Source organism: Macrotis lagotis, chromosome 3 (assembly GCF_037893015.1).
Source record: "Macrotis lagotis isolate mMagLag1 chromosome 3, bilby.v1.9.chrom.fasta, whole genome shotgun sequence".
NCBI classification, from domain to species: domain Eukaryota; kingdom Metazoa; phylum Chordata; class Mammalia; order Peramelemorphia; family Peramelidae; genus Macrotis; species Macrotis lagotis.
Window position 1 is genome coordinate 282,861,604 of NC_133660.1, and position 15,220 is coordinate 282,876,823.

Sequence of the window (15,220 nt, forward strand, 5' to 3'; positions counted from 1 at the left end):
AGCTGGTGACTCAGTGCAGAGAGCTGGGCCAGGAGTCAGGAAGGTCTGACTACTTACTAGTTGGGTGACCCTGGACAAGTCTGACTTTCCCTTAACCTCAGTTTCCTCATCTGTAAAATAAGGATAATAAAGCCCCCCACTTCACAAGGTCATGAGCACCTAAAAAAACCACATTTGTGAGCAGCTAGGTGGCACAGTGGATACAGCACCAGTCCCAGAGTCAGGAGGACCTGAGTTCAGATCCTGCCTCAGTCACTTCATGATTACCATCTGTGTGACCTTGGGCAAGTCACTTAACCCATTGCCTTGCAAAAAAACCCAAACCATATTTGTGAAGCACTTAGCACAGTAGACCCTATAATAACTGCTTAGCCCCTCTCTCTCCCTTTCTCCTTCCCTGGTGAGTCCCTCTTATTTCCCCTGCTTCCCCACTTTACTCATCTTTCTCTAGAATCAACTTGGTCCCTGTTCTCACAGGACTGAATGTGAGGGGGCAAGTCCCAAGAGCCTCAGTTTCCTACCTTCTAGGTACCTTTCCAGTCCTGGTCACTCACAGTCTGGAAAACTTGCTGGGGTTTTAAAATGGGGCAGAATTCAACAGGTGAAGGGTGAGGGTGCAGAGACAGGGAAGGCAAGACAATGAGTACACAACTCCAGGAAAGGCATCAGGTGGGTTTAGGGGTCACCAAACTGTTCTATTTAGCCAACTGGAGTAGAGAGTAGACGGGGTGATCCCAGATAGACCTGGAAACATAGACTGTACCAGATTGTGCCAGGCAAAGGATTCTTGTTTCTGGGAAGGGAAAAAGAAATGCTCCTACTGGGGAAATTGTGGGGAAGAGTCCCCTGCTGCCTCATCCTCCTGATGTCGCCTTCCTCTTTGGTGAAAAGAATCAGAGGGAAATCAGACCGGTAGCTACCATTTCCCATCCCTCACCATGCCACTTCCCCGAAAGAGTTAAAGGTTACAAATGGGGGGAGAGTGTACCCCACTACAGACATGCCCAGATGGAAGAGGCACCATCCTGGGAGGAGAGACACCAGGGATGTGCCATAGGAAACAGGAAATGACTGACTAGAGGGAAAGCAATTGGGTTTGGATGGGGTTCAAAGCCCCCAAATGGGGAATTTCCCTGGCTGAGGTGACCTGACTCCAACTAAGTACTGAGAGGGAGTGGCAGCAAGGCGCCTCAGCCCTCGGCGATCTGACACATGGAGTTGATTCATCCTCAGGGGAAACTCCCCATTTCATTGATTCCCAACTTGGGGACAGCAGGGGGTAATTCGGGGTCACAGGAAGATTCACTGAGGGACCCCAGAGTATCCTCAGGCTGTCTCCTGTCTTGACCCTTTCTGTCCCCCTCAAGATTTCACCAATCCCCATTTTGGTTTTAGGGGGTCAAAGAGAGAGCTTGAAAAGGCAGGTGTGGATTCCACAGAGGAAGAAATGGGGTGAAAGGGCTGATCTGAGGGGAGAGGAGGAGGAGGAAGGGTGGAACGATCAGTAAGGAATGACCCCCTAGTAGAGATGGAAGGAGGAGGGACCTTGCCATCATGGAAAATGGAAACTCTTCTCTGAGTCCAGGTTAGCCGAGAGCCAAGAATCAGGGGCAGCAGGCAAGCGGGGAGCTCTTTAGGCAAAGAATGCTTCTTTCAGAACTCTGAATCCTTTCCAAACCCAAAATCCTTTTCTTTGGAGTCAGAAGCTTCCTGTCTGCCTGGGCTTGGGCTGGAGGGGGGGCATGGGGGGGAGGGAAAAAGCCTGAGTGGCCAGCTGTCTGGCTTTCTCCATCTTTGGCAGGGATTGGTTTGCCAGCTGGTACCTTGCTGTTCCCCACCCCCTCCACCATTGTCAACTTCCCTTATAACTGTGCAGCTCAGAGCAAAGGGAAGTGTCCTGAGGATTGGGACTCCTGGTTTCTCTGCATGAGGCATGGTTGAACCTGGAACTCAACTCCTTTCCTCACTGGGGTCTGCCAGACACTGTGATTCTGGGGCAACAGTGTTGGGCCTTGGGATCGAACTGAGGAGAGCCAGAGGGAAGAGGAGGCAACCTGGAGAAGGTGTGTCTGTGCCTATGCCTCCTCAAGTCCTCTGTGACTCATTCTTCAGTCTTAGGCTGCTCCCCCTCTGTGACTCAGTTTCCCCCAAGGCATTTGGAGTTTCTCCGATAGTGAGGTGTGGCAGATTTATTGCCAACCAGATCATCCATTTGGACCTTTCATCCCAGGACCTCAAAACCTTTTGCTTTCCCAGAGTGAGATGCAGTGACTGGCTGGGAGGCAGAATGCCTGTGCTTCTATTTGTACATAAACAAGACCCCCCCACACACACACCCATTCTTCCTTGTCTTCACCTCTAATAGCCACATGAACACCCAGGCAACCTCAGTCTAAAGGATTCTGGTTCCTCCCCTATGTCTCCTTTTCCATTTTCAGAGTTGGGCCACCAGTCTTTCCAAACAACCCTGGTCGTTTAAACTACCTGCCTTTCACTTATTAACAGATCATACCGTGGGAAGGGGGAGGGCAACAAAACACCTCCAAGGAGACCCGGAACTAGGGCTTTGTTAGTAAATGTTTATAAAACATCTCTTTAAAAAATAATGTCTGACATATTTTTAAGTCTAACCTTCATTATTACATTTACCCCATCATTTTCTGATGCCTCAACAATCAAGAAATGGATAAACCCAGTTCTGACTTCTTGTGTTTATAGATTTCTGAGGTGGCAATGTTCACTGAAAACTGAACAGTTTCTTAAGAGCCAGAGACCCCACCTTGATGGTGGGGACTTCAAATTCTCTCTGGCTTTGTCAAAGAATAAATCTGGGTATTAGTAATGGAGGAAACCAGGAGGGAAAATATCCCTGCCCATTCCTTCTGCTCTCAGGAATCTTGGGTGGGGGAGCTCAGAAGGAAAAGGTAAGAGACAGTCTAGCAAAGGATAGAAAAAGGGCTCCCAGCCTCAAAGCCACCACAGTTCCTGGGGGGCTCTCTCTGCTCCTTCCTCATGAGGCCTGAAGCCCTCCCTGATGCCCATACTATCATGAACCTGACTGTTCCTGGCTTCTATTATATCCTGATTCTTATTCCAGGCTGGTGGGCAAGGGGTCCAGGTGTGGTGCCAGTGCTACCACACCCTAGTGCCCTCTCTCTCTGGCCTTTAGTTTTCTCTCTCTCTTTTTTTTTTAAGCTTTTTGCAAGGCAAAGGGGTTAAGTGCCTTGCCCAAGGCCACACAGCTAGGTCATTATTAAATGTCTGAGGCTCGATTTGAACTCAGGTCCTGACTCCAGGGCCAATGCTCTATCCACTGCACCACCTAGCTGTCCTGGTTTTCTCATTTTTAAACCAAAAAGGTGGGACTCAATGATCTCTAAGGTCCCTCTCTCTTTTGATGTTCCAAAGTTGAGGCTTCTAGAATAGAACTGTTATATGGAAGAATGCATTGTGTGCTTTTATAAACCTATATGAAAATCTATATGGATATCTGGGTCAAATGATGGCCTTCTCTAGTGTGGGGTGGGGAGGGACAGAAACAATTTAGAACTTAAAAAGTAGCAAAAAAAATTTAAATTGTAAAAAATCTACACTCTAAGGTCTTTCCCAGCTCTGGCATTCAGAATTAGGGTTGGGGTTCTATACAGGAAACTTTTAATAACTGCCTATTGATTCCCCAAGGTCCCTCCCACCTCTGACATTCTCTAGTCTGTGTTCTAACATCTTTCAAAGATCTGATGTTCTCTTTTATATGGTTTCTTCCAGCTCTGACTTTCTTTGTTCCAAGGTCCCTTCCAGCTTTATATTCTATGGTCCTTCCCACCTCTGACATCCCATGTTCTAAGACTCCTCCCAACTCTACAGTCTATATTCTAATCTGATGTATCTCCCAGCTCAGATTGTTAGAACATAGAACAGAGAATGTCAAAGCTAGAAGGGTTCTCATAACAGAATGGTCACAGAATTGGGAACATCTTTTGAACCTAGAAGACAGAATGTTGGAATTTGGATGTACCTTAGAATCTAGAATTGATACTATTAGAACGAGGAGGAGCCTGAGGACAAAACATGACAGCGCTACGAGGGGGTCTCAGGCCATAAAATGTCAGAACTGGCAGGACCCTGCTGTAGAACATAGAATACTGGAGCTTGAAGGGGCCTTAGAGCACGGAATATCACAGTTGGGAGGAAACTTAGGACATAGAATACCTTAGCTAGAAGGAACCTTAGGACACAGTGTTAGAGATGGGAAAGAGCTTAGGATGGAGAATGCCAGTGCTAGGAGGTCCCTGAAACACTCTCCAGGGAAGTTACTTCTTCCAAACCCCTTAACTTTACAATTCTTTACAAGGGGTTCTTTATAATTGTCAAGGTTATACAAGAGTCAATGGCAGAACTGAGGCTAGAACCCAGGATCCTTACTGTTTGGCCCTTTTCATTTTCCCTACAACTTCCTGGCTCTGAGGAGGTGGGGGTGGGGTGCATTTTTAGGGCTAGGAAGTCTAATTGGGTCTGATTCAGTCAAAATATGTGTCAGCTTCTATCCTCTTGTGGGGCCTGGAATGTGGGCCCATCAATAGATGACCTCTGTCAGGGTCCACACTAACATGGACAGGGAAGGACAGATGTCATTCAGGATTACTCTTTTTTTTTTTTTTTTTTGCAAGGCAGTGGGGTTAGGTGACTTGCCCAAGGCCACCCAACTAGGTAATTATTAAGTGTCTGAGGCCGGATTTGAACTCGGTTGCTCCTGATTCCAGGGCCGGCGCTCTATCCACTGGGCCACCTAGCCACCCCCAGGATTACTCAAGACAAGTATGGGGGATTCCTTTTGAACAGATCCTCGCTACAGAGATCTGGAGGGCAATCCTGTAGGGGTGGTGTTGTTGGTCGGATCTATCTGACCCTCTGTGATCCCATCTTGGATTTTCTTGGCAAAGACACTGGAGTGTTTTGCCTCTTCTTTCTCCAGCTCATTTTATGGATAAAGACATGGAGACCAAACAAGGTTTAAGTGACTTGCCCAGGATCACACACTAGTATGTATCTGAGGCTAGATTTGAACTCACATCCTCCTGACTCAGTACTCTATTCACTGAGCCACCTTAGCTGCCCAGTCCTTTAGGGATGGGAACTCTTCTTAGACTATGTAAAATGAACAGAGTATTGGATTTTGAGACAGAACCCTGGCTCCAATCCTAGGTTATGTGGCCTTGGACAAGTCACTCTCCATCAGATGAGTGACCTCCTTGAGAGAAGAGACAGTTTTTGTCTTTCTTTGACCCCTCAGTTAATAAGGGGTTAGCAAATACTTGTTGACTTGATCATCCTTGGGCCTCAGTTTCCTCCTCTGTAAAAAGAGGGGGCTGAATAAGATGATCTTAAGGCTCCTTTCATCTTGAAATCTATAAACCAATCTGCAGAAGTCACAAAGCCAGTGAGGAAAAGGAAGTCCTGTTTCCTATTCTTTGTAGGCAGCAAAATGGAATGGAGGACTTCATGGCTCCCTTCCCCTGACCCCGGAGAATGGAAATTCATTGCTTAACTATTTGGATTTAAATTTTTTTCAAGCATAGATGGGCAGTTTAGGAACTCCCACTTGGTTCAGGGCCAGCCAGTTCCCATTTTTATAGTGCTCTACAGGTTTTCAAAGGCCTTCCTCACCTGGGCCCCTCCTACCTTCCCAGGCTTCTCACACCCCACATCCTTTGCCATCCAAGGCCCCCTCCTGCCTCCTGGCCATTCCACAAACGAGACCCTCCATCTCTAGGGTCCAGGTAGTCTCTCTGGCTGCCCCCCCCCCCCAGGCCTGAAACACTCTTCCTCTAACTTCTTTGAAGTCCCAATTAAAATCCTACCTTTAGGAAGCCCTCCCTAATCCTCTTCATCCCAGTGTTTTCCCTCTTTCAATTTCTTCTATTTACCTCGTATGTGGTTTGTTTTATTGTGGGCTCCTTGAGGGCCAGGACCTCTGGGGCTTCTTTCTCCAACACTTGCCTGGTACTTGTGGGAGCTTCATAATGATGATGATGTTTGTCCTTCATTCTCAAAGACCAGTGACATCAAGATGGTGATGCCCATGAGATGCACATGCATTGGATTGGGGGGGGGGGCTGTATTAAGTCCCCAGCCTCACCTTCTCCTCCAGAGTCACCTGGACCCAGTGGCCAGATAGGAATCAGGATGACTGGAGATGGCCCTGGATGGGAGGCAATCGGGGTAAAGTCGCACAGTGTCTGAGTTTGGAGGTCCTCCTGACTTGAGGGCCACTGCGTCCAGTATGATTTTCACAAAGGTAGACACTGGAATTCAGAAAAGTTATTTGGCTGACCCAACGCCACACAGGTACGACCAGAGCTGATCCTGGGGGACCCCCTTTTTGGCAGCTGGTCCTGGATTGCTGCCTCTCGGCTCGGCCCAGGTGATGTGATGCCTGTCCTTCATTCTCAGGGATGCCACGAGATGCACATGCATTGGGTTGGAGTGAAGAGGGGCTGGGCTGTCCCCAGCCTCACTTTCTCCTCCGGGACCGTCCGGGTCCAGTGGCCGAGGTGGATCAGGGTGACTGGAGGCAATCGGGCTTTGCCCAAGGTCACTCAGCTAGTGGCCAGTGTCTGAAGCTGGACTCGAACTCCTGTCCGCCTGTCTCCGATGACCACCTGCGCCCAGACCCCCCTCCTCCCCATCCACACGGTCTTCAGAGTCTTTGGCCTCTCTTCAGACCCTCCCCCTCCGCCAGGAGGACTGTAAGCCCCGGGAAGGCAGGGCCCCTCTAACCCACGGGGCCGCGGCCTCTGGACAGGGCAGCTGAGGCCCGAAGGGCAAGCCCCCCGAGGGCAGGGCCCGCTTGGAGCCCCGCCTTCGCCCCCTCCGGGCGCGGCGGCTCCTGCCCGCCCCGCCTCCCCCCGGCAGGCCCCGCCTCCCCGGCAGGCCCCGCCCCCGGCGCGGCAGGTGGGAGGCGGGGCCAGGCGGAGGCGGGGCCCAGGTGGCCCCGAACCCGCGGCGCGGCGGCGTCGGGGGAATCCTTCCCCGGCCCAGGCGTGGCGTAGGAAGTTGCCCCATATATGGGCATCTACGTCACCGGGCCTTCGGCCGTACCAACTCGTCCGGTGCCCGGGGGGGCCGCGCGGGCCCCGGGCCCCCAGAAGCGCGGGCCTGGCCTCGCTTCCCGAAGCGAGAGGCCGGCCGAGGGCAGGGGCGGGCTCCGGGATGGGAGAGGGCCGCAGCCGGCCCGGGCTTTTACTTGTGGCCGTGGACGCGCGAGGGACGTGTGGGGCTCCCCCCCCGTGGCGGCGATGGTTCAGCCCAGCGAGCTGTTCATTCATAAAAAAGCCTCGGAGGGCCGGAGCCGCGAGTGAGTCAGAGCCGAGCAGGGCCGCGGAGGCCGGGAGGCCCGGGACCCGCTCCGCCCGCCGAGACATGTTCCGAGACTTCGGGGAAGCCGGGCCCAGCGGCGCGGGCGGCCCGTACGGCGCCCCGCCGCAGCCCCCCGCCGCTGCCGGCCAGCAGGTGAGGCGCCCCCCGGGGCGGGGGCTCGGCGGGATTGGGGCTGCCGGAGGGTCGCGGCCGCGCGGGCGGCCCCCCGCCCCCCCCCCCCCCGGCGCCTCCGGACCGAGCCGAGCCCGCTCTCAGGACCCGGCCCGGCCCGAGCGGGGCTCCCCGGCCCCGCCTAGGCCGAGCTTTCCGTGGGGTCCGGCCGCGCGGGGCGCAGCCCGCTGCCCCCGGGTCCGGACAGTGCCGCCCGGGGTGCTGGGTGCGAGAGCGGCGCTCGGCTCGCCCGGCCCCGGGGCCCCCGGGCAGGTGCCCGCTTCCTGCGCCGCAGCGCCGGGCGAGCACGTGTCCCGCGTGGGGCGCCACCGGCCCGAAGCGCCGAGTCACCGGCGGCTGAGTCACCCGGGTGGGGGGGCCCGCGGGGGGCGCCCCTCCCTTCCTGGCCCCCAGGGGCGCTCCCGGCCGCGCTGCCGCCGACTCCGGAGTCCCTCGGGGGCTTCCCCGCCCGGCCTCGGACACGCCGGCCCCCCTCCCCTCGCCTTCCCGCGCCCCCACCTCCGGGGCTCTCCAGAGGCCCCAGGCCGGAGCTGGAGTCGGGAGGGGGCTCGTAGTCCTCTAGCTGGGGCTGCCCCCTCCCCATCTTCGCCCCGTGGCTCTCCCTGAGGGGGCCCCAAGAGGCCCCGTCGCTTTCTCCGCTGCTTCCTGAGCCCAGGCACCCCTAGACCGACCCCTTCTCTTGGGTTTCTCCCCCCCAGAAGCTCCATTTCGTCCCCACCCTCAACGCCGTCAGCAGCAGTCAGGAATTTCAGTGGATGACCCAGCCCCGATACCTGGGACCCTGCGGCAACTACCCCAGATCTCTCCCCTACCAGGCCTATGGCCTCCCTGGCCGCCCTGGGGTCATTCGCGCTGTGGGGCCCCCGCCTGGGGTGCGGAGGAGACACGGTGAACAGGTGAGACCCTTCCCAGTCAGGTGGGCTTCGGTGCCCAGATTCCGGCTAAGAAGGCAGCTGCTCCGGGCCCAGGATCCCCGAGAGGAGACTGCTCTTTCCTCTGCCTGGGGCCCCATTTGGTCCCTTAAGTCAGAGGGCCCAGGATTTGAGCTCATTGACCTCAGGCAGGTCGCCCACACTAGCTGTGGCCACTTTTGTAAAATGGGACCCGTTCTTCAGGAAGCGCCCACTGACTTGTAGCAGGGCAGGCCCTTCAGAAATGGGAATTGGGGGCCTCAGTTTCCTCCTCTGAAAAATGAGGGGTTGGACTAGACAAAGTCTGGGGTCTCTCAGGCTGTAGCCTCATCAGCCCGCAAGTCCAATCCCTTCTTTTTACAGTGAAGGAAATAGAGGCCCCAGGAAAAAGGACTTGAGCACCGGATTTGCTTCCCGGAATCAGCTGCCTTCTCTGGGCTTCTCATGGCAAGCAGTTGCCCAACTAAGCCCAAAGCTGACCTCCTGGTGATGGAGGAGCAGTAAAAAGAGCTCCCAGGGCCAGTTCTTTTACTTATTCCCTCTGTGACCTGGAATGAATCATTCCTGTGTCTCAGTTTCCTCTCTGTGCCTCAGTTTCCTCATTCCTAAAGGAAGGGGGTTGTCCTACAGTCCAAGTTCTCTTCCACTTCTAGGACAAACCACTCAAGCCCTGGTCTGCGCTCCCAAGGAAAGACTTGTATCAGCTCCTTAAGGAGCAGAGGTTGTCTTTGGACACCCAGACCTGGCACAGTGACTAGCAAATGGGGTGTGCAGGTGGGTTGATTGGTCCCCATAGCCTCAGAGTCCCATATTTGGGGGGGCATGAGGAGAGGACCCCATCTCTTTAGTCATTCTTTTGGGAGGTCACAGCCAGGTTGGGCAGCGAGGCAGTCATAGGGGTCAGGCTCGTTGGAGGTCAGAAAGGGGTTCAAATCCCATTTCTGATTTATTTGATGGGTGACATGGGGCAATTCATTTAGTCTTTCTGAACTTCAGTCTGCTCATCTTCAAATGGAGGATTGGATGCCTCTGGACTTGGGACATGGAAGGGCCCCCCCCTCTTCCTCCTCCTCCTGCCTCGAAGCTCTGGGTCAAGTGACTAGCCCCCCTGATGAAGCCCAGCCCACTCCTGGACAGGTCTAGGAAGGGAGGATTTTCCCAAGCCCTGGATGAAATCGGTTCCATCATTTCCGCCCTTGCTCCTGGTTCAGCTGTTAGGGACAGGCAGAACTAGGTTAATCCCTCTGCAAACACTCTAGCCCCGAGACCTTGGGCAGCCCAAGTCTTTTCTTTCTCTGGCTTCAGACGGTATGAATTCAAGGCCCTTCACTATCCTGATTGCCCTCCCAGGACACTTCCCTCCCTGTGGGTCAATGTCCTTTGGAAACAATAAAGTCTGGGACCGAGCAGATGCCTTCTAAGGTCCCTTTCAGTTCAAATTCAGTGATTCCAAGATTCCTTAATTCTGGGTGTAAGGGATGGATGGGTTCCTACCCCCCCCCCACCCCGACCCCAGGCAGTACCTCCCACTCATGATAGTTTTCAGCCTTGCTCCTCTCTTCTAACCCCTTGCAGATAAGTCCTGAGGAGGAGGAGAGGAGGAGAGTCCGGAGGGAGAGGAACAAGTTGGCGGCTGCCAAATGTCGCAACAGGAGGAAGGAGCTGACTGACTTCCTGCAGGCAGTAAGTGAGAAGAGGGGGGTCCCCCATCAAGCCCTGGGGTAAAGGCTCTCAGAGCCTGAGGAGTTGGCAAGATGGGATGTGTGTGTTGGGAGGGGTCTCCCTTTTTGTCTTGGCTGCTCTGGACTTAGGTAGGTCCGGGTACTGACACTAGTTTGCTCCCAGATACTACCCTTCTGAATCTGAGTTTTCCCACTAGCAAAATGGGATTGATATTTATATTCCCTACCCTGGAAGTTTGGTTTGTGATACTAAAAAGTATTTTGTAAACCTTTGGAGCACTGAAGAAATGGAAGCTATGATTGTTTGTTCAAACCTGGTGAGAGTTAATAATAGTGAAGGCTTTGGATCCTTTCCTGGCATTCAAGGCCTTCTACCCCAATTTATCAATCTAATTTTATCCTACTTGTCTCTCATGCTATTCCTTATAAACTACTGACTTCTCCCTGTCCATGCCTCTCACTTTTGAACGTTTGCTTAGGCTGGTCCCCTGGCTTGAAATTCTCTCCATGGCCTTTGAATTCCTACTTTATCTTTAAAACACAAAACAAAATACCATCTCCCCCAAGAGGCCTCTTTTGATAACAATAATAAAAACAAAAATAATTATCTTCAACTTGTATTTGTATATGAGATAGGTGTTAATCACTTTACAGATGAGGAAACTGAGGCAATCAATGGTTAAGTGACTTGCCCAGGGTCATACAGCTAGTAAAAATCCAGTTCCAGGGTTCTATCTACTTTACCACCTGCTTCCCCTTTGATCTCCAAGGACTTTCCTTTGGCTAATACACAGTATTAAAAGGCAACTGCGTTGGTTGTGTCTTGTTTCCCTCTGGAGCTCCCTGGGGGCAGAGCCCAAGCACCCTCTCAACTCACTTTGTCTAAATACTTAATGTGTATTGAATGGAGTAAATGCCCCAAGGGAATCTTGATTCCAGTTGAAATTCCAGCTTTATCACACAGCAGATGAGTGGCCCTAGCCAAGTCACTGACTTTCTCTGAGCCTCAGTTTCTTCCTCCTATAAAACAACAAGGTTGGCCTAACTCCTGTGATCCCATGAACCTCGCCCTTTGGGAGCCTGATGGGAAGAGCAGACTGGATGGCCCTCCCCTGCTGCTTCTGCTGCCTCGACATCTTAACACCCTACCTTTCCTCACAGGAGACAGATAAACTGGAAGGAGAGAAGTCGGAGTTACAGAAAGAGATCGAAGACCTTCAGAAGCAGAAAGAAAGGCTGGAGCTGGTTCTGGAGGCCCACCGGCCCGTGTGCAAGGTCCCCAGTGAGTCAGAGGAAGAGGCCAAGCCACCCGAGGGAGCCCCAAGCGGCTCCTCTTCTTCATCCCGCCGCCGGCCCCAGATCTCCCTTTCCCCTGGGCCTGTTCTGGAGCCGGAGGCTCTGCACACCCCCACTCTCATGACCACTCCCTCCCTGACCCCCTTTACTCCCAGTCTGGTCTTCACCTACCCGGGGACCCCAGAGGCCTGCGCCTCTGCTCACCGTCGTAGCAGCAGCAGCAGTGGGGACCCTGGCTCGGATCCCCTGGGCTCTCCCACCCTTTTGGCCCTCTGAGTAACACTAAGGCCCAAGACCTCTGGCCTCCCAAGAGCTCAATCACCTTTTCCCTGGTCCAGCCAGCCCAGGCCATCCCCTTCTCCATTCAGGGCTAGCAAGTCCCTGGGCCTCTTTTGTCCTACCATGTCCCAACCACCTTGGGGACCACAGAGGCTCTGCAGCCCCCACTTGGGCTGGGCTCACACTGAGACCCATCCTCTTCAAGGCAAGGAACATTCAAGAGCCTATTGTTAGAGAAGCACTTTTGGCTGCTCTCCTCTCCTGGCCCAGCTCAGAGCTCAGGGCTGAGTTTCATGCATTCCTGGCCTCTGGGACTCATTGCTAATTTTCCTACAAAGTCCTAGTGCCCCCCACCCCCACCCCCAGCTATCACTGCCAACTAGGCCCTTGGTTCCAGCCGGGTCAACGTTCTCCCTCGCAGCTCTCTGGACATCTCATAGAACACTAACCACAAAATTCCTTCCCAGTAGCCTAGGTGATTTGAAGCCCTTTTTCTCTTGTCCCTCCCTTGCTCTGGTGCCCTTCTTCTCACCCGGCAGGGCCTACTTCTGGAAGAAGAGCTCCAAGGCCTACTCAATGGGCTGGAGAGCTCCCCCCTACCCAGCCCTCACATAGAACCTGCTCCTTTTCCTGAGAAGCTGCTATTTATTTTCCTAAAGAGACTATTTTTGTACAAATTGGCCAAATGGAATAAAAGGACTGAAGGCTACTTTTGGGTGGTGTCTCCCTGGGCCCTGGGAATCTGAGCCCACAAAACACTGGCTAGCCAAACAGGGAAGCATCCGAGAACCCGGAATGCCAGTATCCTTAAAACGTGGGGCATAACATGTCAGAGCAGGGGGGATCTGAGAACACAGAACGTCGGACCAGAGAGTGACCTTGGAACACAGAGCACGCAATGTCACCTGGAATGAAGTTTAGGCATCATCTAATCTAACCTCACTTTACCGATGAAAACACTGAGGCCGAGAGAGGAGCTTGGACTCGTCCTGGATGAGATGGCCAGGCCAGGGATATGACTCAAGCCTCTAAGTTCCTCCACTTGTACTCTCAAAGATGCCAGGAAGCTTGGGAATGGGAAGGGGGGGGGATGCCTTTCCTACCGGGAGAGTCTCCACATTAGTCAGGAAGGGGGGTAGTGCACCACAATCACTGCCTCTCGGCAATCCCAGTGGCCTGCCTGCCAGGCCCCAAGGTATCCTGCCCCTTGGCCCGCTCTGAAGTCCCAGCGGAGGGGGGGGGCACCTCGGGTTCCTCTTTATCTGGACCTTGAACCCCACCACCTGCTTCCTGCCCCATTGTCTTGACCAGAAACATCCTGGACCGGGCAGGAAGGAGCCTGGACGGGTGGGGGCCTGGCTTTGCCATGGAACTCTGGATGTCCGCTGAAGATGGGCTCCCGCACACAACTCTCGGGGCCAGCTGCCTCCCCCACTCCATCTTCCCCGGTCAGAGCGCCCAAGTCTCCCCAGGGAGCTACCTCCGAGCCCCAGCCAGGGCGGTTGTGCGGCTGGGGCCGGGGGCTCCCCCGTGGCTTCCCGCCCCCCCCATGGCGCCGAGGTCCCCAAACACAGCAAGGTCCAGGCCCTCGGGCTGGGATGTCTCGGCAGTTTTATTGCCCGAGAGCCGGGGCGTCCGGGCCGGTCAGTCGTCGGGGGAGCAGGCCAGGTGCAGCTGGTCGGGGCTGCCCACGCTGCCCGTGCTGGAGCTGCCGTCGCCCACGTCCCGGGTCCCGCACGGGGGCAGCCCCAGCTCGGGCCCGGGGGCGCCGGCGGGCTCGGGCCCGGCCTCGGCGGCGGCGGCCCCGCGGTCGGCGGCCCCCGCGGCGGCGGCCGGGGCCTCGGCGGCGGCGGCGGCGGCGGGGTCGGGCGCGGCGGGCGGCGGCGGGCCCCAGCGCTCCTCGAGCGCCAGGCAGAGCTCCTTGAGCGCCAGGTTCTCGCGCAGCAGCTCGTCCTGGCGGCCCTCGAGCTGCGCCAGCTTGGCCCAGCAGCCGGCCAGCTCGTCGCGCAGGGCGCGGGAGGCGTGCGCGCCGAAGAGCTGCCACTGGCGGGCCAGGCGGCGGCCCTTCTGGCGCTCGTGGTCCAGGAAGCAGCAGAGGTCGCGCAGCTCGCCGTTGTCCTCCTGCAGCCGCCGGTTGACCTGCTTGAGCTCGCGGATCTCGGCCAGGTGGCCCTGCAGCTGCCGGTTGACCTCCTGCATGAGGCGGCCGCGCTGCACCAGCGCCGCCAGCTTGGCCGCCTCCTCGCGCCGCAGCCGCCGCACCAGCTCCTCCTTGGCCAGCGCCGCCAGCTCCGCGTCGCTCGGGGGCCGCCCCGCGCCGCCCGCCGCCTCGCCGCCCTCCATGGCCCCCGGCCGGCCGCGGCCCGCGGGCGCCTCCCGGGCGCGGGGCGGGCAGGGGCGCCGAGGCTCGGGCCGGCCGCGGGCGGCGGCGGCGGCGGCGGCGGAGGGGAGAGTGGGGCGCGGGGCGGGGCCCCGACGTCACGGGGACGCGGCCAATGGGGCCGCACCGCGGCGCGCGGGGGCGGGGCCTCTCGGCGCGGCCGGCTCCGCCCCCGCCCCGGGGCGCCCTCTCCCCCGCCCCCGCCCCGGCCTCTCCTCGCACTCCGAACCCGGGGTGGGGGTGGGGGGCCGGGGCGCCCTCTCGGGGGGGGGGTCTTCTCCGCCGTGCCTGCGCGGGGAGGCCCCCCGCACCCCACCGTGCCCCCGCCGGGCCCGCCGCCACCTCTGCCGGAATCCCAGCCCCCCACCCCGGCCTCGGATCTGCCCCGGGGCGCCCCGGGGCGCTGTCCCCCGCCGCTCCTGCTGCATTCCAGCCCCCTGGCCCCCCGCGCCTGCCGGGGCTGAGCGGGCCTCTTTGTCTCCATCGCCCTCCTGTCACCCCCTGGCACTCCGTGGGGACCCCTTCGTGGAGGCGCTAGACGACCCTCCGGGAGCCCAGCCCCCCCCAGCTCTCCCTTTGCTCCGCGGGCCCCCCTCTGCCACCTGGGGACCGGTCCCACGGCTCCAAGTGGGGCTCATTGTCCCCGGCCCCGAGCGCAGGAGGGCCTGGGGGGGTGCGGGTGGGGGAGGGGGAGAATGCAGGGAGCAGACACGGGGGGGGGGAGGGCAGACCCCAATGGGGAGGAAGTAGGGACGGACGAGAGGCAGGAGGAGGAGGTGGGCAGAGGAGCGGGGCGCTCTGATGGCCCTTGCTGGGGCAGGGGCCTTGTAGGGGCCCCCCACGCCTGTGAGGCCCCCCCTCCTTTAGCATCTGGATCCCCCGGCCCCCCGTCTCCTAATGACCTTGGATAGCTTTGTGCATCGACTCCTGCGGGCATGGCCTTGGCCGGCGCTGCTCCGGCCTCAGCCTTTGGGGCTCGGCCGGTCTTACTCATTTGGGTGGTTGGACCGGGGCGCTGGGGGGGGCGGGGGGACGGCCCAGGGGGCGACAATAAGAGAGGAGAGCTGCGGCGGAGGGCTGGGGAGCTGCGCAGGGGGGAATGGGGGGCCTGGGGGCTGGGGCGG

At 57.0% G+C, this 15,220-nt stretch overlaps 2 protein-coding genes across 2 annotated transcripts; one reads left to right on the forward strand and one right to left on the reverse strand.

Annotated features, from left to right (window-relative positions):
- The first annotated feature begins 7,416 nt into the window (after positions 1-7,416).
- Positions 7,417-12,418, forward strand: FOSL1 (FOS like 1, AP-1 transcription factor subunit). The gene is made up of 4 exons (XM_074231037.1): positions 7,417-7,509; positions 8,247-8,444; positions 10,035-10,142; positions 11,303-12,418. The coding sequence occupies exons 1-4, from the start codon at positions 7,420-7,422 to the stop codon at positions 11,711-11,713; spliced, it is 807 nt and encodes a 268-aa protein (XP_074087138.1). The 5' UTR covers positions 7,417-7,419; the 3' UTR covers positions 11,714-12,418.
- CCDC85B (coiled-coil domain containing 85B) lies at positions 8,047-14,062 on the reverse strand. The gene has a single exon (XM_074231036.1). It carries the CDS (start codon positions 14,057-14,059, stop codon positions 13,361-13,363), a length of 699 nt encoding a protein of 232 aa, XP_074087137.1. The 5' UTR covers positions 14,060-14,062; the 3' UTR covers positions 8,047-13,360.
- Positions 14,063-15,220: the final 1,158 nt, after the last annotated feature.